General features: G+C 38.5%; 1 protein-coding gene across 1 annotated transcript; it reads left to right on the forward strand.

The window, feature by feature from the left end:
• The first annotated feature begins 1,125 nt into the window (after nucleotides 1-1,125).
• Nucleotides 1,126-14,635, forward strand: LOC143352253 (ATPase family AAA domain-containing protein 2-like). The gene is made up of 11 exons (XM_076784580.1): nucleotides 1,126-1,279; nucleotides 1,363-1,511; nucleotides 2,970-3,239; nucleotides 5,306-5,497; nucleotides 8,584-8,765; nucleotides 9,754-9,940; nucleotides 12,420-12,605; nucleotides 12,967-13,102; nucleotides 13,553-13,654; nucleotides 13,729-13,815; nucleotides 13,979-14,635. Exons 1-11 carry the CDS (start codon nucleotides 1,126-1,128, stop codon nucleotides 14,290-14,292), a joined length of 1,959 nt encoding a protein of 652 aa, XP_076640695.1. The 3' UTR covers nucleotides 14,293-14,635.
• Nucleotides 14,636-15,425: the final 790 nt, after the last annotated feature.

Below are 15,425 nucleotides of genomic sequence, written 5' to 3' on the forward strand. Positions count from 1 at the left end.
AATTGAGTTGGCAAAGGTCCCGTAACGAAATAACTAAAAATAATAAAGTTTTGTTATAGTTAGGCGATGTATGTTAGATTGTATGTGTGAGAGAGAAGAGTGAGGAGAATGATGAGCAAACTGCGAACGAAAGTGAACTTCTGTGAACGGAAGAGAGCAGGCGAGTAGAACGCAAGTATACTTAGTACTCAGTACCTATAGGTACTGAGCGAGTAAGCAACGAATGGTAAGAAACACGGAGAAAAGTAAATTAGAAATCAGTTAATCAAGCCCTCCCTTTGAACTAAACTTATAACAGTTTTGTCATTGCATTGGTATTGTCTTATCGATATTTTGTCCTGGATCGTGTTACATTGCAGAGCGACCGGGCGTCCAACGGGGAATTCCTTAGTAGTGGAGATAAAATTTTATCACTTTCGGAGTGCTAGACGTATTAATCACTCTCAGAGGGAAGACTTTTAAAGTAGCTCATACATACTAACTACATATATGTAGTGTGTACTACATATTGTGCACTAGTGTACAATAAAAGTATTGTTACCTAAGATGCACGGTGTTGATACACAAAACAGCCCGTAATCGCCAAGCCAACAAACCTGGAATCGCTAGCGAACTGCTCGCGAGCAATTATGCCCAGTGTGGATCCAGCATTAGCTGAATCACCCTGTAGATCAGGGTTTCCCAAAGTGTGGTCCGCGGGTTAATTGGAGCACGCAAAGCCTAGAAACGCGGCTCGCGAATTATATTTTTGAAATATTTTAATAAACAGTTTGTAATAAAAAGTAGTTATAGAATCGGTTACAGTCTCGTGTGAACGTTGTATTATATCGAAGCTCGGCGACTCATCTGTTTCGTGTGTTTCGAATGGACGAAACGTCAAAAATTATGAAATTATATTGTGAGTCGATTTGAATCACTAAACACCGTGTGAAAAATTCCAGTGAAATTCACAGAACTTTCACGATGTACGTGTACATCGTTGTAGCTGGTGTTTGATGTGAATCGTGGTGGTTGAAAATTCAGAAAATAACAAGTACGTTGACCGCTGAACGACCTACATACACATAGATGAGTCCGTTCATCGGGTATGTGAAAGAAAAAATTAAACATCGTCTACCACGAAACATGTCCTCGGAGAAGGATTTCTCTTGTGTCGGAGGACTCGAGAAACACATCAGGGTAGTTAAGGAGACGGTTCTATTTCCGCTTATGTACGGAGATGTATATGCGAAATTCAACCTGAAACCACCGAGGGGCTTACTCTTTTATGGGCCTCCTGGTAAACTAAAACGTTCTACGGTTCGTAATAAGGTACAATGTTGTATGAAACGTCATTCCCGATTGACGATCGCTGTCTCGCAGGTACAGGAAAGACCCTTGTGGCCAGTGCGTTGGCTGTAGAATGCAGCAATTCTGAACGCAAAGTCTCATTCATATCCCGCAAGGGTTCCGATTGCCTCAGCAAATGGGTTGGTGAAAGCGAAAAGAAGCTTCAGAAAATATTTTCATTGGTGAATATATTTCATTAATCTTTTCTGGGTAAGGTAATCTAAAAGGCAAGAGTTACTTAATTGTATACCTTCATTAATTAAGCGTGCGTGGCCGGTTATCAAATTTTTAAAACTGGAGATTATTTGAAACCAGGAAGAAAGAGTTATGGAACATTTCAATACGATCTTACAATTAGCTTGTAATAGACTTTAACCCTTCGAGTGCTTATTTAAATTACAGAAACTAATAAAAGAGACATCGATTTATTTTTATGATGTAAATTATCTTTAACTGTCGTAAATGATAAGAAAATATGTTTCCGCTCGGGTGAGGGGTTAAACTCTACTTCGTGGACCATTTTTTAAAAAACGTTTCCCTTTAAGAACACATAAAGAAAAGCTTTTGAAATCAAAAGTTTTAGTTTCATTAAAACTTACACAAATAATTTGAAAACGAAAGTTTCGGTCATTATAACAAATACAGAATACTATTTTATGAACAGTATTGTTATTTATTTGCAATATTTATGTAGATTATGTAGATAAGTTCGAAGCTTCTTTGTGTTTCTTTTATAGTACCGCGCCATAAGGTTTTTATTCGACTTGCACTCATTGTCAGTCAGTTATGTTCAATCCCATAATTTCTGTAATTATGCAAATATTTAAGAAAACGTTTTTTTTTTTAATTTCTATACTGCTGTACCTTTTTACTTATCGTAATAATTGTTAGTACACAATTAAAACACATTTTGTGTTGCATAACGTTAGTACATGTATAAACGTGTTTAATATCAATATTATGTTATTTCAATATCCGTTCGTAATTATTAGCCGCAGTTACCGCGCATCACATTGTCGTAGGCCTGAAATTGTGCCATGCCCTATGCCAGCCGTTTGCAATTGTTGGCTTGCGAGCCATACGCGTGTCCTCTTCCCACTCCTGAGACCCCCACCATGATTTTATGGAGTGTGGGAGAAGGGGGCGGGGGGCTAGGAACCTTTATAGGAGGTTGTCTCCAGGAGAAATAAAAGCATGGTAGGGTTTTATGAAGTGACCAGTGGTGGGGGAACCTGCACACTGGTAGTAGGGATCGTGATGCAACGACGGGGAAGAAGTTGCTCAGCTCTAAATTAAGTAGTCCCGTCCAGCAAGCTTTGCTGAGGGCAATGTGACGTCCGCAGGCATAGCTGAGGGCAATGTGACGTCAGCGGGAAAAATATTGTCATAGGCTGAACCATCGAAAGGAGGCGTGGTTTATTTGCTCGCCAAGTCGCTAATGTCCGGGGAGCCAAATTCTCTGTCCGTAAGGGCGCGGGATGTACGGGACTGGATTAAGGGAACGTTTCAAGCTTGTTATTCGAACAGTTTATTATTATAGTAATGTGGTACACGAACTGCGTCCAACAACTTCGGGCGCTATACAAATTCATATTATCTGAATGATCAATGTAGCATCTTTTTGTAAATATATCTTTCAGGCCCAACAATCGAAACCTTGCATCATTTTTTTCGATGAAGTCGACGGACTGGCACCCGTAAGATCTAGCCGACAAGACTTCGTACACGCCAGCATCGTTTCTACTCTCCTGGCCTTGATGGACGGCTTGGAAAACAATTCCGAGATCATAGTAATTGGAGCAACGAATAGAATCGATGCTATTGATCCAGCGTTGCGGAGACCCGGTCGGTTTGACAGAGAATTGTACTTTCCGTTGCCATGCTACAAAGCGAGAAAGGAAATACTTTCGGTACCACTAGTTATAAACAATTATAAAGGTTTCAACTTCAAACGTCCGTATAGTAGGTTAATCTAAAATAATATCGAACAATTTAGGTATGAATAGATTACTTAGTTAGAACAGAGTAAACAATTTGTGGTACGGATCATTTGTGTCAGATTTTCTTTTATTTTTATGTCAGCATTATAAGTCAATGTGGGTATGATCGCTAGACTAAGGATTTATGACAAAAATGCGAGAATGAAATTTCAAACAGTAGAATGATTAAAAAAATCTAAGAATGTTGATACATTACATACAACTTATTGAAACTATGAAAGTGAGAATTTCTGTTTGATTCAGGTGTCTTGCTATTCATCCAAATAATTTTTATTTTGCATGAAAATCCGCAGTCCAATGATCACAATATGAAGAAATTTTCATTTGCGGTAGAACGTAGCTGTAGAAGACAGTATTTATTAATTGTGACATAATGAATTTATGAATGTAAAATGCTCAGGAGTCAAAATTTTCATTCTGTTGATAGGTGGTCATTGTTAGTCAGCTTGTCAATTGCTACTCTCAATATGTAACCGTACGTGTACTATGCTGATTCGCTCGAGCCGCATATGCCCTATTCCCATAGACCAGAGCTGCTCAGCATGCCTATTAGCGGGCAAGGGCGACCGCCGATGCCCGTGGGCACAGCTACGGGTAAAACTACGGGCAAATGGTTTAGCGGAGTGGAGGTAGGCCGTAGCACAGCCGTAGCTGGCCACGTGGCTGTGACAATACGTCTGACAAAAACATGCAGCTTTGTCCACGGCTACGTTCCCACCGTTCTGTGAATGCCTAGTGCAAAAAAATCGCTGCCCGTAGGGGCAGACGCTGAACAGCTCTGCCATAGAACCTACGGCAGGCATGGGTAACTAGTGCTCTGAGACTCGATGACGTAGAATCGGCTTCCCCCACTATCGCGCGCCTATCCGTAAGGCAAGTAAAGCGAGGTCGTATTCCCCTCTCGCGCTGCTGCTAGTCGACCTGTCGCGGCAGGCCGGTCGGGCGACCGGAGCGCGATAGTGGGGGTAGCCGATTCTACGTCATCGACTTTCGCAGTACTGGTTGCTCAGGCCTGCCATAAGGCATGTGGGCATATGGGAATACGTCTTCTAACTGTTCTGAGCTTCGACTATACATATATCTGTGGTTCCAAGGAAAAACGCCGCATGTCACAATTTCAAAAAATTTAAGTATATGCATTGATTGAACTTTATAATATAGGATTTACGTATTTCCCAGAAAAAAAGTCATGAAAACAAATTCTACAGGCTCAAAAAAATAATGCTCATAACTTTAACCGGCAATATCTCGAAAGTAAACACATGAGACATGCAGCGTTCTTCCTCACAACCACAGATATATGTAGTTATAGACCTGGCTTCAAATAATTGCCTTGAAGCCAAGATTAAATCATCTACGAGGTGACAGTTGTGGGCAAAGTGCTATTTAGTCTGCTGGGAAGTCGCAGACCTTGAAGCTAAAGCGTTAGAGGGGGAAGAGTATTTCATTCTTCTGACGTCAGTTGTGGGCACTTTTCTCCGTTATTTTGGGTTCACTGCGTCCTATGCATATCCTATACCTATGACGGATTTATAAGTATACAGGATGACCCAACAAGGACCAATCAGAGCGCTGCTACAGCGGACAGATTCCGGCTCAGCGACAGGTCTCGCTGAGTGTGGTGTTGGCATTGGCCGAACCGGAAGTCCTTAGCTGTAGCCGCGCTCTGATTGGTCCGTGTTTTTCGTTAATAATTCTTTAACAAAGCCGCGAAGAATATTTTCGTAAAGGGAAAGGTTATTTTAAATGACCACAGGAATCACCCCTTTAAAGGACGTACAATATCTTTAGGACATCAAGATAAATTTAAGATAAACCAAGATTAATTCTTCTATACGAGAGTAAACTTTATTCACTATTAACTTAGCTTTTGTCTATTTTGTCGAGAACAACACGCTACACACAGCTAAATTGTTCAACTATTTTCTCATAGCAACTTCTTGAGACTGGAAAGTTGATATTACGCATATTATTAGGTGCACGTTAAAAGTTGGAAGCATAAACCGCCCCAGAAGTTTTTAGCTTATGTGGCATCGAAGACGGTTGGATTTTGTGGCAGCGATATACAAGCGCTATGCGCTGAAGCTGTTATGTGCTGTGTTCGAAGGAACTACCCAGAAATATATACATCAAAAGCGAAATATCAAATCAGCGAGCGACATCTTAAAGTAATTATATGTAATACAAATAAGAATTATTTAGTTTTTATTTAATCGCTTTTCTATTAAACAGACACACCCCATATATCCATAAAGTTTTTTTTATTCAGAATTCAATTCTCTCTTCAGCTATAAGATTAAAATTGACCCTTAATAACACTGTCCAACAAAATTAAACTTTTTTCGACTTTTGCAATACCTGTTGGGTGATTCTTATACACTTTGTCATCCTAAAACCGAATCTGAAAGTAGAATTGCTCCATCACGCAACGTTTTCGAAAAATTTTGGTTTTTGTAAAAATGCCCGATTTTGATACGAAACGACGTGTTACGCAAAAACTAAACACGCGAGAAAGTTCAAATTTGAGTCAAGAGATAGAGGGGACTCTCCTCTACATATTCATATAGTCAATTATATTTTTATGTACTTCCTAATAGTTGTAAATGGTTGTTAAAGTTTGAAAATGTGCCGACGCGGGTACTTTGTACGCTCTATTTTTGTATTTATGTGAAAAATCCTTTATCTAGCAGGAATTTACTATACAGGAATGCATTCTACAGACATTTCTGGTAAAGAAACCATTCACGAAAAGTATTTGGTTCCCTTAATGTACGAGAAGGATCAGAAAATGTTAATTGACAGCGTGTGCGCGACGCGTTCGCGCCAGACGGCCATTGCAGCCTTTTCGCGACTCGCCAGGGCCGTCGCTATGCGTAGTCGACGTTGGTACCACTCAAGTATGTCTTTGCTTACTATGCTTAATTAAATACATTTTTTTGTCTTTTTGGGTGCCAATCATTACAAAAGATTATAAAAATACGAGTTATATTCACATTTCATTGTGGAAATGCTTAATAAAGAAAATTGACCGCAGCAATGCGGTGACTGGAAAATTTTATTTTCAGTAATTGTTGTCTTATTTTTGTAATTGTAATACCAATGGACATTCAAGATTCTTCCGATTAAAATAAGTCCAAACACTATGTAAATGGGACTATTTTTATCGATTTTATTGATCGAAGTACATAATTAAGACATAGATCGCTCTATATTAAATCGATAAAATCTCGCGGAAGTGTATAAATCAGCCGGACTGTTTTTGTTATATTCATGACGAAATTATTTTAAAATCAAAACAAGGAATACAATTCCAGCATTAATCTTTCATCAAGATATTTCAACAATGAAAAACGTTACAAAGGAAAAGACTTATGTGCGGATGCTTGCTGATTACTGCTGGACACTTATTATTGAAAATCGGGATACCAGGAACAAACGTCAAGCAAGGCGGAAACATTTTTAATTTGTTTACATCAGAAATAGGTAAGTTTTTGTATTCAATTTTCTTTATTAAGCATTTCCACAATGAAATGTGAATATAACTCGTATTTTTATAATCTTTTGTAATGATTGGCACCCAAAAAGACAAAAAAATGTATTTAATTAAGCATAGTAAGCAAAGACATACTTGAGTGGTACCAACGTCGACTACGCATAGCGACGGCCCTGGCGAGTCGCGAAAAGGCTGCAATGGCCGTCTGGCGCGAACGCGTCGCGCACACGCTGTCAATTAACATTTTCTGATCCTTCTCGTACATTAAGGGAACCAAATACTTTTCGTGAATGGTTTCTTTACCAGAAATGTCTGTCGAATGCATTCCTGTATAGTAAATTCCTGCTAGATAAAGGATTTTTCACATAAATACAAAAATAGAGCGTACAAAGTACCCGCGTCGGCACATTTTCAAACTTTAACAACCATTTACAACTATTAGGAAGTACATAAAAATATAATTGACTATATGAATATGTAGAGGAGAGTCCCCTCTATCTCTTGACTCAAATTTGAACTTTCTCGCGTGTTTAGTTTTTGCGTAACACGTCGTTTCGTATCAAAATCGGGCATTTTTACAAAAACCAAAATTTTTCGAAAACGTTGCGTGATGGAGCAATTCTACTTTCAGATTCGGTTTTAGGATGACAAAGTGTATAAGAATCACCCAACAGGTATTGCAAAATTTTTTTGGTGTTGGACAGTGTAATCAGAAAAACTCAAGAGGATAGAAAAAAACTAATTATTACATTATATACTATTCTTGAAACCATACAACTTGTGTTTTATCCATTTTTTTATATACCAAATAATTTGCAAGTAATTTAGTTGCCACTCTTGCAATTAGCTCAATCAGGGTGCCACAAAATGATAGGCCATGGCCATTATAACGTGATTCTACAGCCTCAATTCGGTGGATATGTATTGACTCTTGAGAATGTGACTCGACGCGACTCTACACGTGACTGCACGATTACTAACCGAAGAGGATGAAAATGAACGGATTTATATACCCTAAAAATAAATAGGGTGCTCTGTTCATAATTTGATGTCACGTAGGGTCACATTCTAGTTTTTTGTCACTTTCCATTCGATTGGGTCTAAGTTCGATCTTTGTTTAAAAGGGTTAACGAGAGGTTATCTAGGATATTTCCTATCAGAAACTATCTTGACAGATTCCAGAAGGGAACGTTTTCAAGATTTTCATATCAACCCCTTCCCGTGCTATTTACCTCGACGAAATCCGGGCCCAAGCGGTAGGGGTCAACGCGCGGTAAACAGACCAGAGTGAGGCTCGAGAACAGTCACAATACGAGCTGAAATGTAAATACCTGTGATATCTGTGACTCGTGATGTTTACGTTTGGCAGATTTTCACTCCACGAGTCCTACTCGTGATGTTTACGTTTGTGCCACAATCTTCATCACGAGCCAAACTCGTTAAAATACGAGAGCGGATTAAGAAATCGTACGGTATCTCTTCTATAAATAAAGGGGTCTGTTAGGACATTTTTCGTTCTCAGAAAAAGAGTTTAGAAAATTCTAATCGAAATAAACGCGGAGAGAGCTTCTCCATACGTAAGAATGCAATTGAAAAAAATTTTCGATTTTTGACCTTAAATTTTCAAGCTCAAGGTCAATTTTGCGGCAAGTTATTTACATCAATATCTACCAAACCGAGGGTGGAGAATCACGTTATGATGGTAATGACATATCATTTTGTGACACCCTGTGGTTTCCATTGCACGTGTTCTCGTAATAGGTCGAGAAGCAAGATTTCCTGAAAGCTCAGCAAAACATCGTGCCAGCGTCTCATCGCATTTCGGTCGCGCCTGTGAAATCTTTGTCGTACAAGATGCAGCCTCTGCTCCAAGACAATTTGTCACGCATTCTGTCACAGCTCGATATCCTTTGCCCAATAGGAATGTTAATCTGCGACGTCATGTGAGTATTAGGTCACAATCCAGTTAAACTGCTCTTACAATTAGATAAATCATGCACACGTTAAGCTGACGTTTCCCAGTTGTCCGCCGCGAATCAATTTCTTATGGACCCTTGGAATACACGTCAAAGATTTAGTCGACGTTTTTAAAACAATAACAATCATTTTCGTGTTTCATTTTTCTTAAAACTACCCAGTAAGCAAAATGCTTTGAATCTGCCACCAAAATTTGACTCGGAATTGCCATCCATCTGTATCCGCATTACCATCGGTATTCCAGTGCAAAGTCTGCCATGACAAATTCGAGCCAAACTTTGGCTTCGATCAGCCTTCGTTATAGAGGGCAGGTCCGTCGCAATAAGAACGGGCGTAACCTTGTTCTGAAAGTAAATATCGGGAAAAATCGGAATAAACGATGGGGGGAAAATTGAATTAAATTTAGAAATATATTTATTTTAATCTTAATCTAATATATTTTTATTTTACAGATATTTATATTATTTATTTTTTTTTATATATATAATCTTAAGAAATAATACTATACAAGTTACATGAAGGAAATAAAAACTATATAAAATAACAATTATCATAAACAAGCTGTTATAAAATAAAAAATAAATATTCAAATCTTAAAATAATGGAAATAAAACCCTCGAATGGAAAATAAGGTATGGGGACGCTTAAGAAGAGTTTAAGAACTATTACAAGAAGAAGGTTACGTCCGTTCTTAATGCGACGGACCTGCCCTCTATAACGAAGCCAAAGTTTGGGTGGAATTGAGAGTAGCACGTGCCAGAAAATTTCTCCAGCTACAAATTGAGCTATATTTTGTCTTGATTCTCTGCGTAATAAAGGCAAAAACTTGAAGCACGTTTCTGACGTCAGATTTCATGATATCTTTTCTTATTTTTATATCGTCTTTTTATTTTTGCTGGTATAGTAATTAATGGTTATAAAAAGATGAAAACCAGTTGGGAGATTGTGTTACAGCACTGGGAAAGCCCCGTCCAGATCGGCCAACTGCCCGAGGATTTTATTATGTGGCAACGATGACTCCCACACTCGTCATCTGGGACCGGCATTGCTGCATACGTTGGAGCACCTTCCCTGTCATGTGTTAGACGTTACGACCTTATTCGAAGAAACGGGCAAAGCGGCAGAAGAAGCTATCATTCAAGTAACTAAATGCAGTCGAATGTTCAAGTAAAAACCGAAAGCCTCGGCGTCTAATCGTAATGCTTTTCGTTGTTTTATTAACTATTTCGCAATTCATTTGATCTGTAAAAGAGAGCCTGCTGCTCGGGCGCCAGGCACCGGAAGAGTGCCTCGCGAAACGCGACAATTTCTCGTCCTCGGGAGAAACCGAGGGCGAGGGTCGGACCTTCGAGTATCGCGAGACGGAAAGAATACGCGAACGGTTTGAAGGTTTGGACACGGGAATAACGGGGACAGCTCTCACGGCAGGGCGTATCTCGCAGGTCGAAAGAAATCTCCACGATATTGGTTCTAGTTTTTTAATCGTAATCAAATCGTACAAAATACGCAGCCGCACCCGAGAGCCCGCACTCTTCATACAGAATTTAGCGAATGGTTGGAATATCGCAGCGCGTGGTTGTCATGAGATGAAACTCCACAATCGTACAGTAAAGGTCAATGCATACCTCACAGGCCAGTCCAGCCGACTCAACATTACAACCCTGGTTTTGGTTCTAGCGTTTAGGAGCCGACAAGCCTGCCAGGCTTTGAAACCGAGTTTCTTCTCTGGCCTTTTTCAGATGGCTTTTCGAGAGCGCGTTGACAGATCTCTGCTGTGTATGCCACAAAAAAAAAATGTTTTTAGGGGCTCCACAGCTCCTTAGATAAACTATCCGTATCTCTCCTTTACAACACCATGGAAATAGGAAACGTTTCGACATTTAGTGAAACAGCATCACACATATGTACGAAAATTATACATATAAAATTATATAGAAATTATATAGAAATGTAATTTCTTAATGAAAATATATTAGAAACATCTTTGTTCTGCAAATTTTACCACCAGTTAAAGTGTAAAAAAAATTTTTTAAATATGGTCGTATTCTACGATTCTTCTTCTTTAAAATTCCGTTTTTTAATTCGCGGAGCATTAAAAATTGCAAATATTGGGTACTTGGAACTGTTATAAAAATTTAATAGGTTGAAGGGAAAGTTCTGTCGTATTTTAAAGAAAACATTTTAATCAATTTGTAAAAATATATGTTTAATTTTACTCAATGATATAATTCCCATTATTTGTAAGAACTTGTTGCCATTTTTCAGGTAACCTGTCCATTCTTGTTTCCCAATAACTCAATAGCAACATGTGTTTGTGATTTACAAGCAAAATTACCTGCTTAGGAATGGTACGCAGGGCGATAATGCAGGTAGAAGGTGTTGTACCGTTCCGTTAGCCCAAGCCCATCATTTTTATGACGGGCAAGGTAAATGAGGCTAGCGTAAAAATTAGTTTCTACGACGAGTTTTAACTACTTTATGACCACCGTCCGACGAAAACACGAAGGAAAACACACGGTCAACACGTGCTGGAAGTGACTTCCCCATTCTAAATCATAATATCGCACCTCCTAGTCGGAAAACATAACGATAGATACTATTTTTATCAAGAAATTCCCGTGTTATTAATTCCATGATATTCGACGTAAGCTATGGGTTATAGCAGTGGGCTAAGATATTAAACTGTTACCGCCCACTACTACGCGATTGTAGGGGGTGGCAAGACGCCATTTCGTATGGGTTCGAAGTGGTGACATTGTATTGATACGAATGCGCGGCCGATTGGTTCAGAGTGGAAGAGGCAGGCCTCGTTTCACACGCATTTTCGGCTGTATTCGAAATACATATTGGCTACAGCCGTCACACATATGTACATACCATGTAGCGTGTGACGTTCGACGTCAAAACATTGGGCCTACGGGCGTGGCTGAGATGGAGATAGGTTTGTTAGTATAGTAATAAATTGTTATTTTGTTTGTTATAACGTTTAAATTTCTTAACAACGTATTCCCCATCTATTACCACGACGAACTCTGAAAAGTTCTGGTTGATAGCTTTTTAAATAAACACAGTATGTTCATTCTGCCTTCGTTTCGCCACGCCACGAGCCTGATAGACTCTAGCATTGGCCTGGGAACCCCTGGGGTTCTGGTAGCGAGCCTCTCGAATCCTCTCAAGTGGCTTTCCCGGACCCTAAAATTCACATAAACTGGGAAAAACCGCCAGGCTTGCCGGCCTGTGAGGTATGCATTGACCCTAATTCGGTACTTTATATGAGCCTCGTCGAGACGAGATTTCGCGGAACGCGGATGGACGACGCAATTAGAATGGGAAGGTCGCGATAGTTCCCGGAACGGAACAGGTAGTCGACGCGCTCAACGCACCATGCGCACATACGTATTTACTATTTCCGCCAGATTGTGGGTCTCTCAAAACCATTCCATTTACTTGTTATCCGATCGAGCTCGAACTTTGCACAGAATTTTTTTATTAATTGGCACAATTCAAGGGGGGGGGGGGCGTAAACAAAAATTTTTTCCAAATTTTTGTCAACAGTAAATAAGAGCTACCCTAACCAACCACATAATTACAGTTACATCAAATTTGATTGTATCATTTAGAAAATGAAGATGGCTCGACGGAGTTTACCGTCCTTACTTTACGTGCCGGATATCTTAGCTTGGTGGGATTTAGTTGACGAAGCAGCGCGAGTCGTATTCACATCGCTGATGCATGGTTTAGATCAGTCCGTGTACATGCTAATTTTGACCACAGCAAACTGTTCAGTAGAAGAACTGCCGAAAGACGTAAGAGAAAATGCTATACGTTTTCTGCATACATATTTCCTGCGTTACAGTTATCCAGAAGCGAAAACAATTAAAAAATTAAAGATTAATTTATTTGTCTTAAAATCAAAAAGACGAAATTGCTTCTACGTTATTATGTAGAATTGCAAGGAATAGGAACTTTATAGACATTCATTTCATCCTACTAAATTCTTCTAAAATTTTCGTTACTTTGTAAATACCTTACTTATGTACCCATTTTTGTCATAAATGTATAGAACTCACAGTCTGTTTCAAACTGTTGTATTAAAATTAGGCATAATTAAATTAAATTTCATATGTGTGTATGTATAATACCAAAAACTTTAAACTTCACTTGTAGATTGCATCTTTATTCGATAAACATCAAAGTGAAACATTCGAAATCATGCCGCCGGGAGAGCAGGAACGAGCATCATTTTTCAAGCAATTATTCGCACACTCAGCGTCTGGCATTGAGTCGAATCAATCGTCGCAAGGTATAATAGCGATATATCATAAAAATTTTAATGACTTGACAATAGGGTTTTATGCATTTACACAGAATTATTTTAAAGTTTAGGGCCGTTTATTTTTAAAAATATTAGAATTTACAAAAATTGGGGAATAATTTTACATCTAGTTTTGCTTCCTTTTGTTGTTACATATTGTAGGAACTACAATAGGTGCAGAAATCTACGGTACCAAATGAATGGCTTTTTACAATACTAAAAATATAGTTTCAAACAAAAATTTTCTTATACGATACTGTTAATATAACAGCTACATTTACTGGATGCTGAATTATATCAACTATAGTTTTTTCTTTGATGTTTCATAAATGTTCCAAGTGAATTTAAATTGTTTAACAGCACTGTAGCTGTATACAATTCGCAATTTAGTTGTTATTATGTGCACTAAATCTATTTCTTAAATTTCCATAAAAATAGTGGATATTATGCAAATTGAAACGCACCAGAAAAGGACCAAAGAAGGTGGGAAGAAACGAAAATCGGCTTTACAAGCGGGTTGTTCAGAAAATTTTGCAACGCGTAAGTACATAATCAGTTAACTGTTCACCTTCAAAATTGTTTACAAAGTAATGATGATTTTACAACAATAATAGAGGAGATATCGCCAAGGAGGATTAAACTGGGAGTAAAAGTCCGCAACAAAGTTTGCACCGTACCGCAATTAGCAACTACAAAATCAAGTAATTCCAATTAAAATTTTAATTCATATGTTCCGACAATTTTCTTCTCATCTTCAAGAATATATAATTCTATTTACGGTGATCAAGTTATATTATTCACCCTGCATAATATTGATTTAGATGTGTATGCTACGTATGTATAACTTAATTTGTTGATCGTCAGAAATTAATGTGAAAAGGAAGAGCAGCGCCTCCGGGGAGGGACCATTGCCAAAACGTGTGAAGAACGCGTCGCGTGGAAGTTTATCGGCGTCCAGCGGGGAAAAATTGAATGATCCTCAAACGGAAGAACTGCTTCAGAAGATCATTAGTGTAACAGAAGCCTGGCCGTGCCATGATTTAGAAGCTCTTTATGCCTCTCTCGAATTCATTTTGGAGAAAACCGAGGACGACGTATATTCGGCAGTGGAAGAATGTCTTAATCAATTTTTTGAATTAAGAAAAATAAAACTATGCGTGAAGAAAGAGGAAAACTGAATAACGAATTTTTCAAAAAGCAAGCCCGCTGTCGCGTGTGAATCCATTGCGACAAACAACGTACCACATCACTCGTTGATCTATAACTTCTAGTCGTCCGTCGCTATAAATTAGGTTCAAACCCGGTACGAATTAATTTCTGGTAAACGCTTACACAAACAGACACGCGAGTGATTGTCCGCGTTTTGTAAATAATCCGTGTCACTCGATTTTTTTTTTGTCGACATATACAATCTTTTGTAAACTTGCGTGAATACGACGTCGCATGATACATAATTTTGCTTGTGTAACGTATAAGTCTCGATTGTTTACTGTTCACTGTAATCGGTAATTTATTCGAATGATGCAAATGTACTTGATTAGAATGGAAAAGCATTATAAAATAATAATAATATTAGTTGTTATTATATTGTTTTGTGAGAGACTATAATTAAAAGGAGTTTAACGTGAATCCCACAATGTACAAGTTCGTGAGACATATTTTCACACCGATATGGCTGACAATGTTGTGGCCGCGACGGCTCTCGAGATTCGGCCACTCACCGCGGTGGAGTGAGGTGTTCCACTGACTTGGAAACGTGAGATTGGCACTGGCGTACAACGATAATTTACTGTACATACAGCCTCGGGACGGCTGGCGCGCGGTAGAATGCGATAGAAGCAGCGGTCGGACGGCGTAACATAGTCTTCCGACCGCAGTTTCTACTGCGCGCCAACCGTCCGAGTCTGTATGTACATACATATGTATATCGCGTGAAGCGTTCACTTCAAATAATTTTAATTTCGTCAATTTTAAAGTGTTCGCTTTTTTAAAAACAGGTCCGTAAAGTGGACACTTGTAGCTATATCCTCATTTTTACAAATTTTTAAAAAAAGCACCTGCTATGAAAACAGTACATTTGTTTAAAACCATTGCAAAATAAATGGTGAAAAAACATTTTTGGTAGATCCTCTTATGTTTTCACTATAAGTACCTAAAATCTCATTTTGTTCGGTTTGTTAGTTCTAGTCTTACAATTTAATGAAAAAAGGGTAACACGTTTTTTTACACGTTTGTAAAATGAACAATTTATAAGATATCGAAAAATCCTTTGAGATTCGTTTATAGGTCACTAAAGACTACAACATATTCA

Source organism: Halictus rubicundus, chromosome 3 (assembly GCF_050948215.1).
Source record: "Halictus rubicundus isolate RS-2024b chromosome 3, iyHalRubi1_principal, whole genome shotgun sequence".
NCBI classification, from domain to species: domain Eukaryota; kingdom Metazoa; phylum Arthropoda; class Insecta; order Hymenoptera; family Halictidae; genus Halictus; species Halictus rubicundus.